The sequence below is a fragment of the Aplysia californica genome, unplaced genomic scaffold, assembly GCF_000002075.1.
Source record: "Aplysia californica isolate F4 #8 unplaced genomic scaffold, AplCal3.0 scaffold00227, whole genome shotgun sequence".
NCBI classification, from domain to species: domain Eukaryota; kingdom Metazoa; phylum Mollusca; class Gastropoda; order Aplysiida; family Aplysiidae; genus Aplysia; species Aplysia californica.
The window spans coordinates 331,967-351,881 of NW_004797497.1; the positions used below are offsets into that span (position 1 = coordinate 331,967).

The 19,915-nt window shown below is 39.4% G+C and overlaps 1 protein-coding gene across 1 annotated transcript in view; it reads right to left on the minus strand.

Annotated features, from left to right (window-relative positions):
* The window catches only part of LOC101849055 (perlucin-like protein), a 41,104-nt gene extending 29,030 nt beyond the window's left edge, over positions 1-12,074 (minus strand). Inside the window, exon 1 of the mRNA XM_013083367.2 lies at positions 11,890-12,074. Coding sequence (XP_012938821.1) covers positions 11,890-11,962 — 73 coding nt within the window. The 5' untranslated portion in view covers positions 11,963-12,074. The remainder of the gene's footprint in view (positions 1-11,889) is intronic.
* Between the last annotated feature and the right edge of the window lie 7,841 nt (positions 12,075-19,915).

A 19,915-nucleotide genomic window follows, 5' to 3' on the forward strand; every position in this document is an offset into this window, starting at 1 on the left:
TGTGTGTGTGTGCGTGTGTCTGTGTGAGTACAATGCATTATATTGATTAACCCGATATAAAAAACCTACCCAAAAAGTAATTATTCTATAATAAAGTGTAACATACTTTTAAACAATGAATTTACTTAGAGTACTTTTGTCATTGCTAGATCATTTATTTCAAAATCTGTCCCAGACGTATTCACTAAAACTTTAGCTTAAATGAAATTGTACTGTTGATAAAATATGTCGAGATAAATAGGTAACAGACAAGTATGAAGTTTAGGCTGCAGTCAATAAATTGTCAAACATAAATGTCAACGAGAGGTTCCTGTGGTGTCCAGTCATATCAGAAAAAAACGCTGTACGTTGGTAACGAAGTAGGTGTCAGTTTTACCTTGGAAGAGACATTACATGTGAAAATAAAGAAAACATTAGCAGTGAATTTTTCGGACACGTTTATTACATACAGGCGATCAAAAGAAAGGTACCAGATTTTTATTCTGTATTTAAAAAATCAGGCCTTTTGAACATCTGGGCATTTCCTTTTGAGGGAGTAATATGTACTCTAAATAGTAGGTTAAAAATAACGTTGTGGTGCTATAATCAGTGTCCACATCACTTTAAAAAAATGGAAACTTGGCATTTTATCTCGACCACCTGGCTGATCTTTTTTTATTCTTTATTTTCAAAGTTGAGGTCTGTCATTACCAAAAGCCGCAAAAACATTTGATCATTGCTACCCAAGAAAAATTAGTAGGTTTAATTCAACATTAGAGAAATCGAGTCATCGGCATGCTGTACACGTTTCTGCTTTTGCCAGCATCTGATTTTCTGTTAAAACCTCCCTGGTCCCTTGTCATTTCCTTTAGCTTGACAACAACTCACCATTGACAGAGACAGTATGAGACCTGTTCCCTTTCCTTCATCGACGATGTACAGTTGATTAGATGTTGTATTTTTTAAAATTCTTTCCTCTAAAACATGATCCTATGATCTGCAGCTTTCTCTAAATTTAACCGTCGCTTCAACATTTGATTAAAATAAACCAAACTGAATGCGTTGTTGGAAGTCAGACTATTCTTTTAGATTAAAACGGCACAAACTCCTTTGACTTTCACTGAAAATACATTGGGTCTTTCTCACAGATGAATTTTACAGGTCCTCAAGTCAAACAAGGAACGTCGAATAGCGTTTAGTTCATTAGTTGAAATAGCTGGATGCTAACACGCAGTGCTTATTTTTATTTCCTCATTGTTTGGTTGACCTGAAACACGCAAATACAATCAATCAATAAATTACTAACTGATCGGATCAGTGTGGTAGTACCTGTCTTTAACCTAAGCAGACCAACATTACTGTGTTTTTAGTTCAGTTGGTGTTCACCTTGTACAGTCTCAGATGCGGCTCAGACGTTTGCCCATCAATGAGTGTCTGGTCTGGCTTTCCATAAATTCATCACAGCTACACTCTCACGTTTTGCCTCTTGCTCTCGAATGACACAGAAGTGAAAAAAAGAAAGTCTCGCGTTTGAGACACCCTGAGCTGTACACACTACTCAGCCTCTGCGTTTGAACCCATATGAATTGCAATTTTTCATATTGCCACATTACTTATAAAATAAATCATCAATACAAAATCAAAACTCAAAGGTTTAGCTAAGTTTAATTCTCTGATTTGAAAAAAAAAATGACATTCATATTTTCATACAAGCGATGTTTGCCAGTTTTACATTTTTGCTTTTCACACGGCAGCCCTCGATCGTCCCCTAGTACCTCTTGCTTGGCCTCCAAGTCCTGTCATGTTAAAGATATTAACCGGAATCAGAGGCCAAACTGTACTCTCGTGACCCCCATATGTGCACCAGGGAGTTCACATGACACGTCTGAGGGGTCCGGAAAGAAGTACTCGTCTGTGAAGAATTTTGTCTCTGCCCCGTTTGTCCTCGGTTTATTCACTTACGGGTAATTTATACCTGGGTATGTTAGGGTGAGTGTGTGTGAGTGAGAGAGTGAGTGTGTTTGTGTGTGTGTGTGTGTGTGTGTGTGCGTGTGTGTGTGTGTGTGTGTGTGTGTGTGTGTGTGTGTGTGTGTGTGTGTGAGTGTGTGTATGTGTGTGTGTGTGTGTTTGTGTACACAACACAAGTCTCCCGACACCGTTCGTTCCTTTTCCCAAGAGGCTACATTATAGGATATTTCTCACAAATGAATTTGACAGGTTTCCATGTGGAGCATGGAACATCCAACAACCTATTGTTGGTATCTGGATAGTATGTGGTCACACAGTCCTCATTTCCACCATAATCGTTTGGTTCTTCTGAAACAGAGTAAACGAATCTGAATAGTTGCTGGCCAACAAAATAACACTATTCAGAACATGCATCAAATTCTGAAACTTTTGAGTTCTTGAGCGACTGGTATATTTTCTTTCTTTACTATCACCTATCACCTGGTCCTGCTTCCTCCCAGATTAAAAAGTCTTTTCCAAATTGGCTCCTTTCGAAGTACAAAACTCCATACTCAGTGAGCCTATATAAAATAAAGAGTATAACTTTTTATTGTTTTTCCAACACATACAGAATAAAGGTGAGAGTCAATTCCATAGCTCAGTGATGATCTTTATGAATTTAAGTCTTGGTTTGTCTGTTCAGAGCATGTTTTAACTGTGTGTGTACAGACAGGAAGACGGGAGGAAATAGCGTATACTGTTGCAGCTAGTAAACTTTGGAATGCCACGGTGGGCTGAATGATAAATGATCTGAATTTCTAGTTTACTAATTTGAGTTTATTTTGTACCAAACTTCTCAGAGAACGAATGCTTCTGTGTTTGGTGGAAAACCAACCCAGAAGCACTTTCAAGGGGCCTAAACTCGGGGGTCTCGGACTTTAGATTGGATATTTTACTGAGAACATTCAGGCAGCCCTGCCTGCTGGTTTTCTAAATTTTTATTTTCATTTACGAAGGGTTACCATATTTTGTACAGGGGTCAGTTCCCCCCAACCCCCTCCCCCTCCTGCAAAATAAAATGTGTGTAGGCGAGTTGAACAGCAACAAAAGCAAAACACAGAGAGGGTGATTGGAGAGGGCCATTAGTGGACCTACGTGGTCTATCTCAGAATAAAGTTTCCCTGTCATGTTGTCCTCACATATAATTATAAATCACCTTGTATTTGGTATCAACAGAAAGCTTATTCAAATACCTATTTAACGTAGGAAACATCAAGTTTAAGACATTTCTTTATTTGATGTACCCAGCTGTCAAAGACAGTCGTTTATCCAAGTTCCCGAGTGCTTTTCTCATGGCCTCTTGAATTTGGTCCTCGTCTTCAAATCGCCGACCTCGCAGCTTTTCTTTCACCTCGGGGAAGAGGTGGAAATTGCATGGGGCGAGATCGGGCGAATAGGGCGGTGTTCCAATAATTCCCACGAGTAGCCCTGAGAAAGCTCATGAACAACTCTTGACTTGTGAACAAGCGCATTGCCATGATGCAGGATGACGCCTTCTTCAAGAAAAGCGGGTCTTTTTTCGCATCGCAGGTCTCAGGTTCTCTTTGACAACGAACCTGTTGTAGTCACCATTGACAGTTACGCCAGGTGTGACTAGCCAGCTCAGTATGATGCCACTCGTGTTGGAAAAAAAAAGTGTTTCCCCTTTCTCTCCCAGTGTTTTCAGTGTGCGCTTCATCTTTCATGTCAGACTAGACCTTACACTTTCAACATCCCTGATCCATTTTCTCACTGTTGGAATTGATGGGGCATTATTCCCCATTACTTTGTATAGATCACCATGGGTTTCAACTGCAAACTTGCCAGGAAGAGTTGAAAATTTGATCATAACTCGAACATCGCAGCATGAGAAGGTTTCACCAATGTTTTGCTCAGCCATTTTCTTCGAATTTGCCTTGGACAAAGTGCACAAGAACACCGCACTTGACACCTCACAGCTCTAAGACCCGTTCACCAACAATGCCCTTGCAATTTGGCGTTGAGATTTCTTACACATGATGTCATGACTTCATAAAATTTAGTTGCTATTGATTGCATACTTTTGATTTTACGGAGGAGGGAAACTTTATTCTGAGACAGACGTCGTACCTCTTTTCTCTTCTGTTGTTTGTTTGCTGTCTATCTATTTTACTCTTACTCTGCACCAAATGACTATTATACAAGTAGAATGATTGTGCTTCATTTTGCTCACCAACAAACACGTAAACAAAGCACACAACGAGTAGTGGACTGACACCACTGGGGGATACGCCGCTACGGTTCTGAACCAACGGCTGACATAAATTGTGTGCACGTGTAAGTGTACGTGTTTGTGTGTGTGTATATATGTGTGTGTATGTGTGTGTATGTATGTATGTATGTATGTATGTATGTATGTATGTATGTATGTATGTATGTGTGTGTGTGTGTGTGTGTGTGTGTGTGTGTGTGTGTGTGCGTGTGTGTGTGTGTGTTTTGGAGGAGGGGTTGGGTGGGGGCAGCAAACGAAAAGAAACATAAATTTATTATGTACTCCTCCGAGATTTCCATCAAGGAAGTATCCCAAATTCGCTAATGTATTTAACTGTGGGAGAAAAAACGCGTTCAGCTCCGTTCAAGTCCAGATAACGGAACAACACGACAAAAGGTAGCATTCTTAACAATATTTCGCTTATGACCTACAGACGTACAACTCACCTCCAAACCACAAGATTGTCGCAATCTCATTGGTCATCTCGGTGCCGTCTACATCCCATCTCCACGTTCCCTCCGTGTCCAGGTCCGTCAACCCAAGAAGGTAGTCGTCAGGATACATCGTCACTATGTCCAGATACAGTTGGTACTTAGATAATGTCTGGACGCCGTACAAGTGACCTCCCTTTTCTTTGAGAAACGATATGAGTGGGGAAGTGTGTATAGTAAAAATTGTGTGAAAAAAGAGAAAACGGAACACAAAATAATTATAGGGTAAAAGTCTTCGTTTGCATTTAATCTATTCATCGGAACTGAAACGGGGGAAACATTATTGGAATTTGGAGTGAACGGATGAAAGAGGAGTTAGACATTGAGATAAGAAAAAATAAAATAAACTTTATCGACCCAAGAGGGAATTTTTTTGAGAATATACCATAACATCAGCATACACACACAACACAGGCATACACACATTACATTTTTGCACAATGATATTCATTTTTCTCTCCCCCCCTTTCCCTCTGTCTCCTCCTCCCCAATCTCTCTCCTTCTCCCTCTCTCTCCCCCCCCCCCAAATCTCTCTCTCTTGCTCTCTCTATCTCTTTCTCTCTCTGTCTCTCACACTCTAGCCCTCTTTCTCTCCTCCCCTCTCCCCAGTCTTTCTCTTTTTACATATACAATATCTTATATAAAATATTGAAGATTAATTATGAATAATAGTGAAGTTTGAGGTCACTATGTACTGTGCTTAAGAATGTTTCTTTCCGTTACCAACCTAAATACAATGTTGACTGGAAACTCTCGACAAAGTATGCACTTTTGGGGGTTTTAATTGTTTAATCAGATCAATCACTGTAGCAGTATTAGTATGCCATTTAAAACATTTTGTTTACACTATACTTTTTGTGTTCTACTTAAGTAAGACTGAAAAGGGAAACATATTAGAATTTAATTACAAGTATTTTCGGTAATTTAGAAATAAAATTAGATACATGAGTTAAGCCGCCTATACATACAAGTCAGCATGAACGTGTTGGTAACGGAGAGAAACATCGGTCACTGAAGACAAGTAGAGGTAACAGAAAGGAAAATACGGTAATGGATAGGAAGTGTTACAAACTCAAGTCATATAAATATTCAAGACATTTTAATATCGAGATTTAACAGAAACTGGATTAGAACAATACCCAATCAAGTCAAATTTCAGTGTTCATAGTTGCTTTAATGAAGATTTAAGAGTACCCCCCCCCCACACACACATACTCTCTCTCTCCCTCTCTCTCTCTCTCTCTCTCTCTCTCTCTCTCTCTCTCTCTCTCTCTCTCTGTGTGTGTGTCTCTCTCTCTTTGTCTCTCTCTCTCATACACAGACGCACACACACATAAACACACACACACACACACACACACACACACACACACACACACACCACAGCTACCACCACTACTACCACTGACAACAACAACAACAACAACAACAACAACAACAACACAAGGGACATAACAGTTCAAAGATTACCGTGAGAACAACAGAACATCAGGTGAGCATCAACAATAGTACTAATACATAAAGTTGTACATCATAAAAACCTTACCTATTTTAGAGACTGCTAATTCTCTTAAACTGATAGAAACAAAGACCACCTAGAGTGCATTACGAACAGGGCAAATGTCTTACAAGTGGTTTGCTATCCAACTCACGACAGTATGGGATGGATGTGCGGATGCCCGCACTATCAGTTCCACACCTGATGATACTTTCATGCGTAGTTCAGCCCTACTTGTAGCTCGGTATTTGACATCTTCAACAGATGTTTGGACCACTAGAAGAATTTCAGTAGTTTTTTAAACGGTGTTGCGGTTGTTGTTTTTTAGGAGTGGGGGAACCTTGTCTCTGAAAAGATCTGTTTCCTTGTTTGTCATCTCATTGACAGTATGATTGGTGAGTTGTTATTTAATAATAATAATAAATAATAAATAAATAGCATTTCTATTGCGCATATCCAAGCTCAACAGCAGGCTCTATGCGCTTTACACTAAATTATTCTATAGCCGGGTACCCATTCCCACCTGGGTGAAGTGGGGAAAAATCGTGTAAAGTGCCTTTCCCAAGGACACAACGTCAGGCCCCTGACGGGATTCGAACCCACGACCTTACGGTTGCAAGTCCGAGAGCCTAACCACTAGGCCACCGACGAATGGCCTATTTGTAACTTCTTTCACAATCATGCCTGCCGAAAGAATATTGTCAGCACAAAATTTCACACACTTGTCCCATACCTGTTTCACAGGACCCCCGATACCATTTGGTGTGTCATTGCCATGCCCTGCTGTTGACATTTTCCAGGATGCACTTTCAATTAATGCTAGTTTAAAACCTTGCGTGCTGAGAAATTGTTAGTTAGTTAGTTAGTTTGTTTCTTTGATTGTGTTCTTTAAACTGTGTCAAAGGACCATCTTTGAAAAAAGTATGTTGGGTCTAATGTGGTTAATGACAATGGTGAGATATTTATATGAGAAATTATTGAGGGATCGAGGCAAAGTCTATCAGACACTTCACAAAAGGAATGAACCTTAGTCTTATCTTTTCAAACCAACCTTAAAAACGTCTGACTTCAGATGCACAATGTAAGCCATTGTTTCCTCTTTTCCGAGGTTGTGTCTTTTGTGACAGTATATTGTTCAAACTGTTTTGTTGTAGACTAGTTATGTTTCTCACATGCAGGCATACTGCGTGTGAGCATAGAGTTTAATTTTCCATTATATGAGCCACACTTTGAAACTTTTTCCCATTGTCTTGCCAGATTTCATTTCACCACTTTTGAATTTTCCCTTTTCTTTCACAATATCCAATACTCGCCAAGTATCACGAAAACATTTTTCGTTTAGCTAAGGCACAGCATTGGTTATTCCAAGGTCTACATATTTCACATTCCACAAACATACATAATCTGTTTTTAACTGAGCAAGTGAAATGGTGTAAGAGGGAGAGAGAGAGAGAGAGAGAGAGAGAGGGAGAGAGAGAGAGAGAGAGAGAGAGAGAGAGAGAGAGAGAGAGAGAGAGAGGGAGAGAGAGAGAAAGACAGAGAGAGAGAGAAAGAGAGAGAGAGAGAGAGAGAGAGAGAGAGAGAACGAGAGAGAGAGAGAGAAAGAGAGAGAGATAGAGAGGGAGAGATGTTGTACCTATAGCTTTAACATAATACAAAACCTTAGCAAGGAAGCTCGTATTGACACAGGCTTTACGCTTGTATGTATGTCTTTCTGAATCTTTTGAAAGTACAACCGATAACTATTTCCACTTGTACTATAGCAAACATTTTATCATTGGTGTTGAGTTCTCTGTCAGAATTGTTTAGCATAGATTGTGCAAGGGGTCAGTCATGTCTCTTATTTGTTTCTTCAAATCCTTATTTATAACTGTAATTTTCTTCCCTGAGACAATTTCTTATACTTATTTTACAGAAATAAATCATTTACAATATTCCACTAATTGGAACCAATGGTAACCTAGTGGTGTTGATAAGGACATCAAACCTATACCATTTCCCCCTTTTCAATAGTGACCCTTTTTGTGTGAACATGTGGATTTTTAAGAGGGGCAATTGTTGGGCCAGACTGAAACTGCTCGCTGGCTGTATCTGGCGCATGGGCCATAGTTTGCCTATGCCTCTCTTAAAAAATTCATATTTTTTCCGTTTTTGTTACAATTAGTCTTCCTCGTTACTACTCAATTCCCATTCCCGTAACAGAGTCGGAAGTAACGGAAGGGGAGAAATACGTTTGCCTCATCCCTAACTTAACATAACTAACAATCTAATCTACAGAAAACACATAATATAAATTGCTTGGAGTACAGCATGAAAGGGTAAATTAAGCTTCAACTATCTCTGCTCGGTTGTTTTGACTCCGTCTGAGGGTATACTTCTGCACAAATCCCCTCCAAATCCTGATAATTAGGATAACACTCTTTCATTCCCTAATAGCACACATTGCACACCAGATGGACTTTAATTATGAAACGTTCAAGTTCCGACAGGTCAGAAAAGAGCCTGGTGAAAATGTCGACACTTTTTGCAATAGATTAAGGAGGCAAGGCTAGCTAACAGCTGACATGTGATTTCTGTGATTTTAAAAGAGAGAGAGCGAGAGAGGCACACACACTCACAGAGGGAGGGAGAGAGAGAGAGAGACACACACACACACACACACACACAGAGAGAGAGAGAGAGAGAGAGAGAGAGAGAGAGAGAGAGAGAGAGAGAGAGAGAGAGAGAGACAAACAGACAGAGAGAAACAAACAAAGAGAGAGAGAGAGAGAGAGAGAGAGAGAGAGAGAGAGAGAAAACAGAGAGAGAGAGAGAGTGTGTGTGTATGTGTGTGTATGTGTATGTGTGTGTGTGTGTGTGTGGGTGTGTGTGTGTGTGTGTGTGTGTGTGTGTGTGTGTGTGTGTGTGTGTGTGTGTGTTAGAGAGAGAGAGAGGGAGAGAGAGAGAGAGAGAGAGAGAGAGAGAGAGAGAGAGAGAGAGAGAGAGTATGCCACAAATGCTCCGAGGCTGTACATCACAATGCATGCTCTGCAAGACAGTTTCAACCGACTGAACCTGTTCAAGACGGCCAGGACTGTCAGAATAGTAGACGAACAAACCAAAGAGATAGAGGCAGATATGACGCCAGCTACCATACACTGTTAAGGAGAAATGTGGCATCCTAAAGTACGGTCACTGATTAATCTGAAAACGACCCCCTCCATAAATAAAGTCCATTCCATAAGAACTTGTTCTGACAAGAATTTTTTGTTAGTCCCATGGCACGGTGGCCTCACGAAGTGTTGTTTCCTCACAAATATTTACAATGTGACCCTTAGCCTCTTTGTATCATGACTTAATAATGTGCTATTATTTACACACCAGAAGAACAAAGAGATTCTGACCTGGCAGCTGTTTGATGATTTTCCATCAAACCAGCGCTTTTGAAGAATAGACGATCATGATCAATCGAACTTCAACCCATTTAAAATCATGGCTTTTCACTTCTATATTCTCAAAGCCGAGGTGTTGAACGTCATTGGGAAGGAGTAGAACAATGAGATTTTACCAGTATTGATCTCACAGGGGATACAGGAACAAAGTTGCAGAAGTCAATAAGGTGTGTTTTTTTAAAAAACTCCAAGCTGTATAGCCAATGAAAAACAATAGGAACAAAACTTTTTTCAGATTTCTAGCATCGCCCTGTTACAGATCCAGATGATTGAAGTCAACGAAGAAAAAACAAATAAGAGGCCAGGAAACTGGGGTTTTTTTTCTTAAGACTGCCGACATAAAATATAAAACAAGGATATGAGTGCCCAAAAACAGCAGTTAAAATCTAAATAATTTCTCGTAGTACGTAGATCCTCTTGTCTGAAAATCTGAGAGGTGGATTTACTGAAATCATTGTTGACACCTCCTGCCCATGTACAAATCAGGATTGTCCTGTATTTTCCACAGCTTCTTCTGTATCAGAATACTCTAATAAGATTACTAATTCAGTGAAGTACCAACCTATACCATAACTGAGGCCGGGAAACAGAAACAAAAGAATCAAACAATTATCTGCTTCCCTACCTTGACAGACATGCTTGGCGTCGTGATATCTGGCCTTGGTCTCCGAGACGTACACACAGATTGTCGTCCCTGCGGAAAGCCGGACGTTCATGAACTCCTGTGACTGGTCGCACACATTGGCCAGGTAGAGAGTGCCCTCTGACGGGCTAGGAGGCTGCTCACTAAATGACAGTGCCAACCCTGGGGGCAATGAACGGCCTATGATTTGTATTTTCGGAGTAAGGGATACTATGGACATCTGGGTTATGTGTGGTAGTCTCAGGAAAATCAGGGATAAGCTGACGCTGCACTGATGAAACAAAGCGGCGGACAATCGATACATTTGAGTGATTTCGGATCTCAGAGGAATTTTTGATGATCTGTTATGTGTTCTTTCTCCGACACAATCTTGGAATTCCTGTGCCATTGCAGGCTGGTAAAAAGGCAAAACATAAATGGAGAAATTAAATAGTATTGCGAGAAACGTGAGTTTCTCCAAGTTAACCTAAAAAGCACAACAGAGGCAGTACCATTTTTATGGAACCTCTAGGGTCCGTTAATTTCTGACTCTGGCCATCAGTCAAGCGATTTGGATGAAATGGGAGCTCGCCAAAAATAAATTAAAAACATATCAAGTTCACAGAAAAGACGATGCGCTTACGCCAGATAGGCCTACCCTGTTGTTTATGTAGAGTGCCCTTTAGTCTAGTCAACATTCTCAACACGTCACAAAACCAAGGCGTTTGTCCTTCGCTGTCTCTTAGATATCGCAAAAAGTGGAATGTAAGGCAAGGGCGTCATTGACCAGTAGTTGTCACCAAGTTCCTTAGTTAAACTGCTATTTCTACAAGTAAAGAGGCAACGTATCCAACATTCTGAAGCCATCAATACCTGCGAAAAACCAGAAGACGAAGGAAAATCGCGATGAGCTTAATAAAACGCGAGGATTTTTTTTTTTGTAGCTTTGTTATTTTTCATGTTCAGTTTGAATAAAAACAACACATAGGAGGGATAACAGCTATAGTGCAGTGGATGAAAAAAGAAAGCCAGACACAAACAAAAAGCCAGACACAAACAACAGAGGGTAACAGAAGAAAGAGCACCTTCCACCAAACCCTTCCTATCTCCCTCCTTTTTTAAGCTTTACACAACGGGGAACCTTGAGTCGCCAAGAAGGGTAGTGTGTGTAAAAGATTAAACTTCTCGCCATGACAAAAGATAATTCTAAAGAGGTGGAGATGTTACATCGATTATTAGACACGGTCCACTCTGAAATTATCTAACGTTTGATGATAGGGGTATTCAGTCATCATAGTACAAATTTAACGTCCTCTTTAACACGGCTAAGTTCTTTAAGAGGCGGGACATTCGAATTTAACGTTCGTGTTCAATAGGCCCTAGCCAAGTTGGTGGAGATCCTTTTAAATTCCCCCAAACAACCCAGAATCTGAACGCCCCAAGGAACCTGAGCCATCTGCTCTGTCGTCATCATGCGACTGAGCTACCGGTTCACCCACATGGGATGTTGAAATTTGGGGAAACCTCCATTGGTATGCATTTTATTGGTGAGCAAATGTAGACACTGAAGAAACGAATCTCTTCAAGCACCTAAATTGTATCGATGTACGGAATCACATAAAATATCTCACCGGGTGTGCATGTCTTAGTCGCGTTATGGTAGAGAAAGCTGTAGCAGTCTTCGAATGTCGCCAGGCACGTCATGGCACAGGAAACAGCTGATGAAGACGTCCAAGCTCCTCCTCCTTGGAGAACTAGCCATAGTCCTTGGGTTCCGCTTGGCGAGCGTGTAAAAGCCCAGTTTCTCACCTGGATTTGGGAGGTAGGTACAGCTGGACATAGACAAATGGAAATACGAGTTTATTCATTACACTGAAATTGTTAGGTAAATGTTTTGGAGCTTCAATGTTTAAAACTGATTTATGAATGTAATGTGGGAATTAAATTGACCTTTTCGGGGTATTTCTCCAAAGTTATCTATTTCGATACTCTTTTAACCAATGCTGTTTGAACCTCACAAGAAAATGATTCTAAAAAAATGTTATCAATTTGTGGGCTTTACGTCTAAAGGTAATAAGAGGATGTTCGTTTGCATCACTGGAAATTCGTCGTTATTAGACATCAATCTACTAGGTTCTAAAACTCGCCTCCTAAAGGATCTAATTTGTGTCCCTTAGGGCGTAAAACACATGCATTTGAAAAAAAAAGACGTCAATCCTAGTATGTTCGGGTCTTCGCGTTGCGAGCAAAAGATGTAAAATTTGCTTCCCACTCCGGGGTGACATAACAACCAGTGTTTCCGTCGATCCGCTGTGGTGTATTTCCCACTCAGTCCGGGTTTGTCTTGACATGCAACAGCGTCATCTAAGTATCTTCTGCCTGCCATTACGAAATTTGTTTAAATAATAGCACCCCCCCCCCCACACACACACACACACAATCCCCCTGCAAACCCAAAACCCCAAAACTGTGAAGCTCAATTTCTCTCTTTAAAAAAAAAAGATTGTAATAGACATAACATATAAGTGTGATTGGGCACCGCATTTGTGAAAACGTCCACGATATAACTTTTATCTTAAATTAATCATCAGCGAGTTGAAGTCTTACGTTTTACTTTAAGATGCAATGCAATAACTTTCAGAATAAAATGGTTTTAAAAAAACTTGATGTCTCTGTCGGTGGTTATTTAGACGTGTTCCAATGTATTGAGTTGTGTTTGGTTTTTTTTACTAATCGCATTGGTGTTCTAAAACCTGGAGCGATTATGCGGTATAATTTAAAGCTATTCCATTAAATCTGGCAGTCACTTTAGTCATTGACCTGAATTGATTGCTACGTGAAGGTCCTTTTCAGAATAGTACAGTAAAAACTGCATATCCCTTTCAGAGCAGCATAAATGATAACATCTAAAAGGAACGTGGAGCTTCACAAACACACACACACAAACACACACACACACACACACGCACACACACACACACACACACACACACACACACGTACGCACACACACGCATACACACACACACTAATACTCTCTCTCACACACACTCTCTCTCTCTAAAAAACACTCAAACACATACACACCCTCACACACACGCATACATACACACACACACACACACACACACACACACACACACACACACACACACACACACACACACACATATATCTATCTATATATATATATAAAGATATATATATATATATATATATATATATATATATAATATTAATATATAACATTTATATAGCGCATTTCCCAAAAAAGTAGCTCAATACGCTTTACATTGGAATACCCATTTTTCAAAAACCTTTCTTACTACTTCCTTTCTTCTCAAGCAATATACATTAATGCACACACACACACACACACACACACACACACACACACACACACACACACACACACACACACACACATACACACACACACACACACACACACACATACACACACACAGACTATTTTCATCCAGACATAGAAACAGAACAACTATAATGAAAAATAACGTTAAAAGCGTATGAAGGATAGGCTAAATACAACCTGCATCAACTGACGTATTAATATTTCCTCTATGTTAAAAGACGCCTAAGATATGGTCACTCAAAATTGACCGTAAAAAATTCGGCGGGGCAAAATTCTGCGAAATTAAAGAAATGTAAAATTGTCTTCTCGTTTGTTTTGAGGAGCATCAATATTGATAGAATAGACATACATTGCATATCAAATAAATGGAGAATTTTGTCTTTACAATAAAAAATATCTTATTATGATTGTTTAAAAAAAAAAAAAAAAAAGCAATCACAAAAAACACGCAAAACTTGGAACGAACATTACATGTGCTCATTGCTATTTTGCCTTTGAGCCATTGGTTTTGGGTAGAGCGTGAACATTTTGGGCATTGACTCTACAAAATTGTTTACATAACTATCTACCATCCTCAAATGTCACAGAGAGTTGCAAACAAAGGGTTTGAATTGGGGGCAAAGTCGCTTTTCTTTATCTGCTGTCTCATTGGGGCTTCACTTACCTGTTGGATTCAAATGGGGATTACTTATTGGTGACTATTCCAATGCTGATACGATTTGGTTTTTCAAAAATTGTCTAGTGGCATTGGCCTTGTGAGAAAGTGCTTTGCTCTACGTGGAGATGTCTGCTAAAATGACACCATGGCGAAAATTAGAATAAGACTTGACGCTCCATCACTTGTGCGATGTAGTCAACTAAACCAAACCATCCGTGATTCTCACTATGGCGGTTTTGTTCATTCCAACCAAGACTGACCTTAAAAATAGCAGTTTTGTGGCCTCTCTTCTTCACCGAGTGATGATTGTGTCCAAAATCTAACTAACACAGTTCATATGCTAAAAGGTTTCGTGCTCAACACAAAACGTATAGCTACTCCTTTCATCCAGTGCCAGATCTGCGACAGACATCGAGGATCATGGTTCTCCATTCATTTCTTTGCTCGGGAGCTCTCAAAAACGCTACGTTTCCCTGGTCTTTCCATGTTACCTATTTGTTTCCTACGTATGTTGTTGTGGGCCTATCCTGCCTCGCTTGCCTTTAATTTTGCCAGTGAGAGCTAGATGTTCAAGACCCTTATATCTATTCAAGTGTCCCAAAAAACTGCATTTGTCGTTTCCTGATTGTTTTTAAAATTGAGCGTCCCACGTGGACTTCATCAAGCACTACCTCATTTATAGCTACTAAACAAAAACGAATATTAATGAACACATGTAATGTTAAAGCCAGGTTTTGAGTGGTATTTTTCACTGTCCCGTTTCAAACTTGTTCAAACATAATATCATCAGAATATGCTGTTCGTTGCAGAAACAATAATGTTCTCTTTTGATTTCAATACAGTCATGTACCTTCCACCAATGTCAATGCAGCACAAAACACGCCCGAGCACACTTTTACGTTTCTTTGATTTCGGACAATTTTGCCAAGCCTAATTTTTAAATGTCAATTTTGAGCTTCCGTATCTCGGGCGTCTTTTAACATAGAGAATATATGAATGTGTCAGAAAACATAGAATTTATTTAGCTTTGAATTTGTATGCTGCATGAGTGGGTAGCACAAGACTTAAACACGATGATTGAGTAATTACATTTTCAAGTTTCTTTTGGACGCCACTATAATAGCACTGTCTTTCCTTTCTGCTTGGGTGTTGTATCCCTCCTAGACTTCGTTGGCGCTGTCAGGCTGGGTTGGAAGCCCGCCCCCTAATTTAATGGATAATGTGAAATTTATGTTTAATATAACTTGGTGTCTGTGTTTGTGAGTGTGTATGTGTGTGCGCGTATACATGTGGTGTGTGTGTGTGTGTGTGTGTGTGTGTGTGTGTGTGTGTGTGTGTGTGTGTGTGTGTTTGTATATATGTGTGTATATGTGTGCGTGTGTGCGTATGATTATAGATAAACTAGCTGGGCCCCCTTTCGATGAAAGGAATGATCGGCGGTGCCTATACGTTCTTATACCGGTGCTTTAATATCAACTAAAAGTAACTGGCCTACTATATTTACACTCTAATTGAATGGGGCAATAAATCTTGAGAGATGCAAAAATTTATAATGTCTAGATCTATACTCTCAAAACAGAACGCGCCTCGCGAAATATCACTTCCGGATTTTCTAAAATTACAGAGACAGAAGCGTCGGCCTACAAAAGCGATCGGCAAAATAAAGAAATTTAGCTTTTTGCAGCAAAACTGTCTCAAAACTGAAAAAACCAAGGGCGCCATGCTCTGGAGAATTTTTTAAAGAATCTTTTGGCCAAAACCGCAAGTCGATCGATGCAGCCATTAAAAAGCCTTTTGAATAGCAAAATTCGGCCACCACAAATAGATAATAGATAGATGAATGATAGAATCATACCCGGGTAGGTAGGTAGGTAGGTAGATAGACAGACAGACAGACAGATGGATAGATAGATAGATAGATAGATAGATAGATAGATAGATAGATAGATAGATAGATAGATAGATAGACATCTTGTACTACAACATATGCACACTAACCATTATTACATTTTGTTAAAGAAGTTTGGAATCTTGCTAAGATAAATTTTGATTTAAGGCTGTAAAACAAAAACAAAAACGATTCAATACAAGTGCTGCACAACGAAAAACCTTTTCACATACAAACCTTTCAACAAAATAAAACAAGCACAGAATATGATATGCAGCATGGTTGCTGTTTCTTATTTTATCCTGAGTCTCTGCTTTCTTCTTAGCTTTAACTCACAACTGCACCGAGGGAGAGAGGAGGTCGGGCAAGTCTTTTACTTTCTTCATGGAGCGCTTTATTTGCGCTGCTTTTTACTCTATTATTCTGCGCTTCGATTTATCATTCGCAGTTCTGAAATCTGTATGATACTTTGTTCGAATTGTTATTATTATCAGGGGACGTGCCTCTTACTAAAACTATAATTTTCCTTCAAACTAACAGTGAAAAACTTTTCATTGAAGTAGTCCTATTCATACTGGTCTATAATATCTCAGGCATAGATCTAGATCTAGTAATTTTTTAAAATCCACCCTCATTTTTTTTAACGTGAACTGAAAGTTATATGATTTTTTAATTTTTAAAAAAAATGTTGGTTGTTTTCATTTTGTCACCATTTAACTTTTTCAGATCTCCATAGATGATCCATTGGTAACGTATTGAAGTGACTCGATTAGACTACTTTCTAATTAGGCCTAACCTAAGCGAAGTAGTTGCATTTACATTTATTTGTTTTTCAGTTTATTTAAATCAATGTACTTCCTTCGAAAGTCCCATTGGCCACACACGATCCACCAAAAGAGGCGCAAGCTAGTTATGCTTAGGTTCTGTTTTAGCTTAGAATCTGCAAATTCAGAAGGATCAAACAAAATTTATTGCACAAGTTCATTTCTGCATCATAACGATTGGTGGTTGCCGTGAACGTCTTAAAAGAGGACCCATATAAAGGATAATAACTAGGTTATCAGAGGACTGATTTTAATAACATTTCGACAATTAAATTTCAAGCAGGGGCACATCAATATTGTAAAAATTGAAGAAAATACATCAAGGTTTTGGAGAAATATAAAGTTTTAAAGATTTCAACAAAAATTGAGTAAAACGCAAAATGTTGCTTCTTAAAAGCGTTCAGATACAGGGGCGTGATCAGCCCGTTCTGGTTTCAGGAAAAAGACTGTAAAACCTAGACAGTCATATCAGATGGATATCTCACCGTACTGAGAAAGTTATGGAGAAGTTTAAGGAAGAAGGTGTTATGCATTAGAAGTCTAGTCCCAGTGTGACGAGGTCACACCTCAATAAATGTCTTGAGTGGTCCTTGTATGGTTGCAAGAAAGGTTTTGGGAAAGCCTCATAAGCCGTGAGTTTACAATAAATGAATGGTAACCACATCCCCCCAAACTTGAGCTCATACAATCATTACCTTTGGGGGGTTCTGACAGACAGTCTACGGAAACAAGCCACAAATGATCGAACTGTTGAAACTAAATGTTGAGCAGTACGTCCAAAGAACCGATCCCAAAACTTGCCGCGAGGTTATTCAACATTTCCAGTGGCTTATTGCAGCTTGTATGGAGAGAAATGATCAACACCTAGAGATTCAAATAACCATATAACCATACCTTCCTGAATTTACTTGGCAATATAATTTTTGCATAAATCTGTTCTTCAAAGCAGAAATACTAACTCAATTTTTGTTGAAATTTTTAAAACTTTATATTTTTCGAAACATGATAGTTGATTTAATTCATACTTACAAATAAAATGTCCCCGGCCCTGTTTGAATTTTATTTCTTTAACGTTTCGTTGAAATTGAAGTAAAGATGACCTACTCATTGACCTTTAGATGGGTCCTCTTTTTTTCAGACTCCCGGTACTATTATGTACCCATAACATGTAGCATTGTGAGGGTATACAATGTTGGTGCCACTACGGACCAACATCGTAACGAAATAGTCAAAGTAATTAGTGGCGTGTTGCCTGGGTGTTTTTCCCGAATTGGCCTTTGTTCCTGCACTCCAGTGTGTCAGCATCGACTGCCAAACCGTGTTGGTCAGTGTTTATCTAGGTAAAACAGGGGATATTGCTGACCGGACATTGCTTTACAGCGACTTTCAAACGAAACAAAGAAATATTATCATCGTCTTGCAATGCAGTCTTCTCTTTTATTGTTGAGGTCTGATCTTTTCGCCATTGATTTATTTCATGAACGTTTTAAGGCTTGTTTCGTCTGTCGTTCCGGTCTTTTTGCAATAATTTTCATGCTAAAATGTCTGCTACATTCTTCGATAATGTTTATTCTACTCATGGTTCACATATGGCTTGTTATTCAAGATTACTGACAGTGTGTACATTCGTATGTCTGATTGATCTCGTTTAGGTTTATGAAACTGCGCAGGCGCGTGTGCGTGTGTGTATGTGTGTGTATGTGTGTGTGTGTGTGTGTGTGTGTGTGTGTGTGTGTGTGTGCGTGTTTGAGTGTGTGTGTGTGTTTGTGTGTGCGTTTATATTAGTGTTTGTATTATGAGTGTTGTGTGTGAGAGAGAGTCTGTGCATATGTGTGTGTGTGTATGTGCGTGTTTTTATTAGTGTATGTGTGAGTGTGTGCGTGTGTGTTTGACTGTGTGTGTGCGTGTGAGAGAGATAGAGTCTCTCTCTCAGCGCGCGCGCGCGCGTGTGTGTATGTGTGTGTGTGTGTGTGTGTGTGTGTGTGTGTGTGTGTGTGTGTGTGTGTGTTGGTGTGTGTATGTATGTGAGTGTTTGGATGAGAGAGAGAGAGAGAGAGAGAGAGATAGATAGAGAGAGAGAGAGAGAGAGAATGAGATAAAGAGAGAGAGAAAGAGAGAGAGAGAGAGAGAGAGAGAGAGAGAGAGAGACAGTGAGACAGAGAGAGAGAGAGATAGTCTATGTATGCACGTGAGTACGTGTGCGTTTTTATTAGTGTGTTGTGTGTGTGTGTGGGGGGGGGGTGTTCGAGTGCGTAAGCGTGTGATTGCGTGTATGAGGGTGTGTGTGTGTGTGTGTGTGTGGTGTTGTTTTTTTTTATGTGGATCTTCAGATGATCGTAACCACTAACAAACATACATTTTCGCAATAAACGCTCAATAAACTGATTTCAGGTTTTAGCTGTGTCGTCTGTTTGATCAGTAAACTTGCTAATTTTTTTCTATAGGCCATTCTTACACAAGTTTACTGATCGTCATGTATTATATGATAACTCAATTACGTACACACTAAAATGTGTCCTTTCGGCGTACCCGACTATAATATAGGCAGTGACAAATCTTGTCACTTTTTTACGTGTTTTAGAGCTTTTAATCGGCTGCTTGCAGTGTATGCTTCCCAAGCAGCTGAGAATGTTTCTGAATGCTCTAGGGTTTGCTGGGGTAATGATAGTGTAAGGCGTTTAGAGCATGCCGTTGAGTGTGAATATTATGTCTATATGAATGCAATTATTATTATGATGATTATGATTAAAATGATGATGATGATGATGATGATGATGAACAATGATCAACCTAAAGATTATCCCCAGCTTGTGATGGTCGAAGGAAATCTAGAACTATTTTATCAATTTTTACTTTTTTTTTAAAGCTAGAAGGCAGTGAACATGGTGTCAATAATCATTAATATTCAATTTTC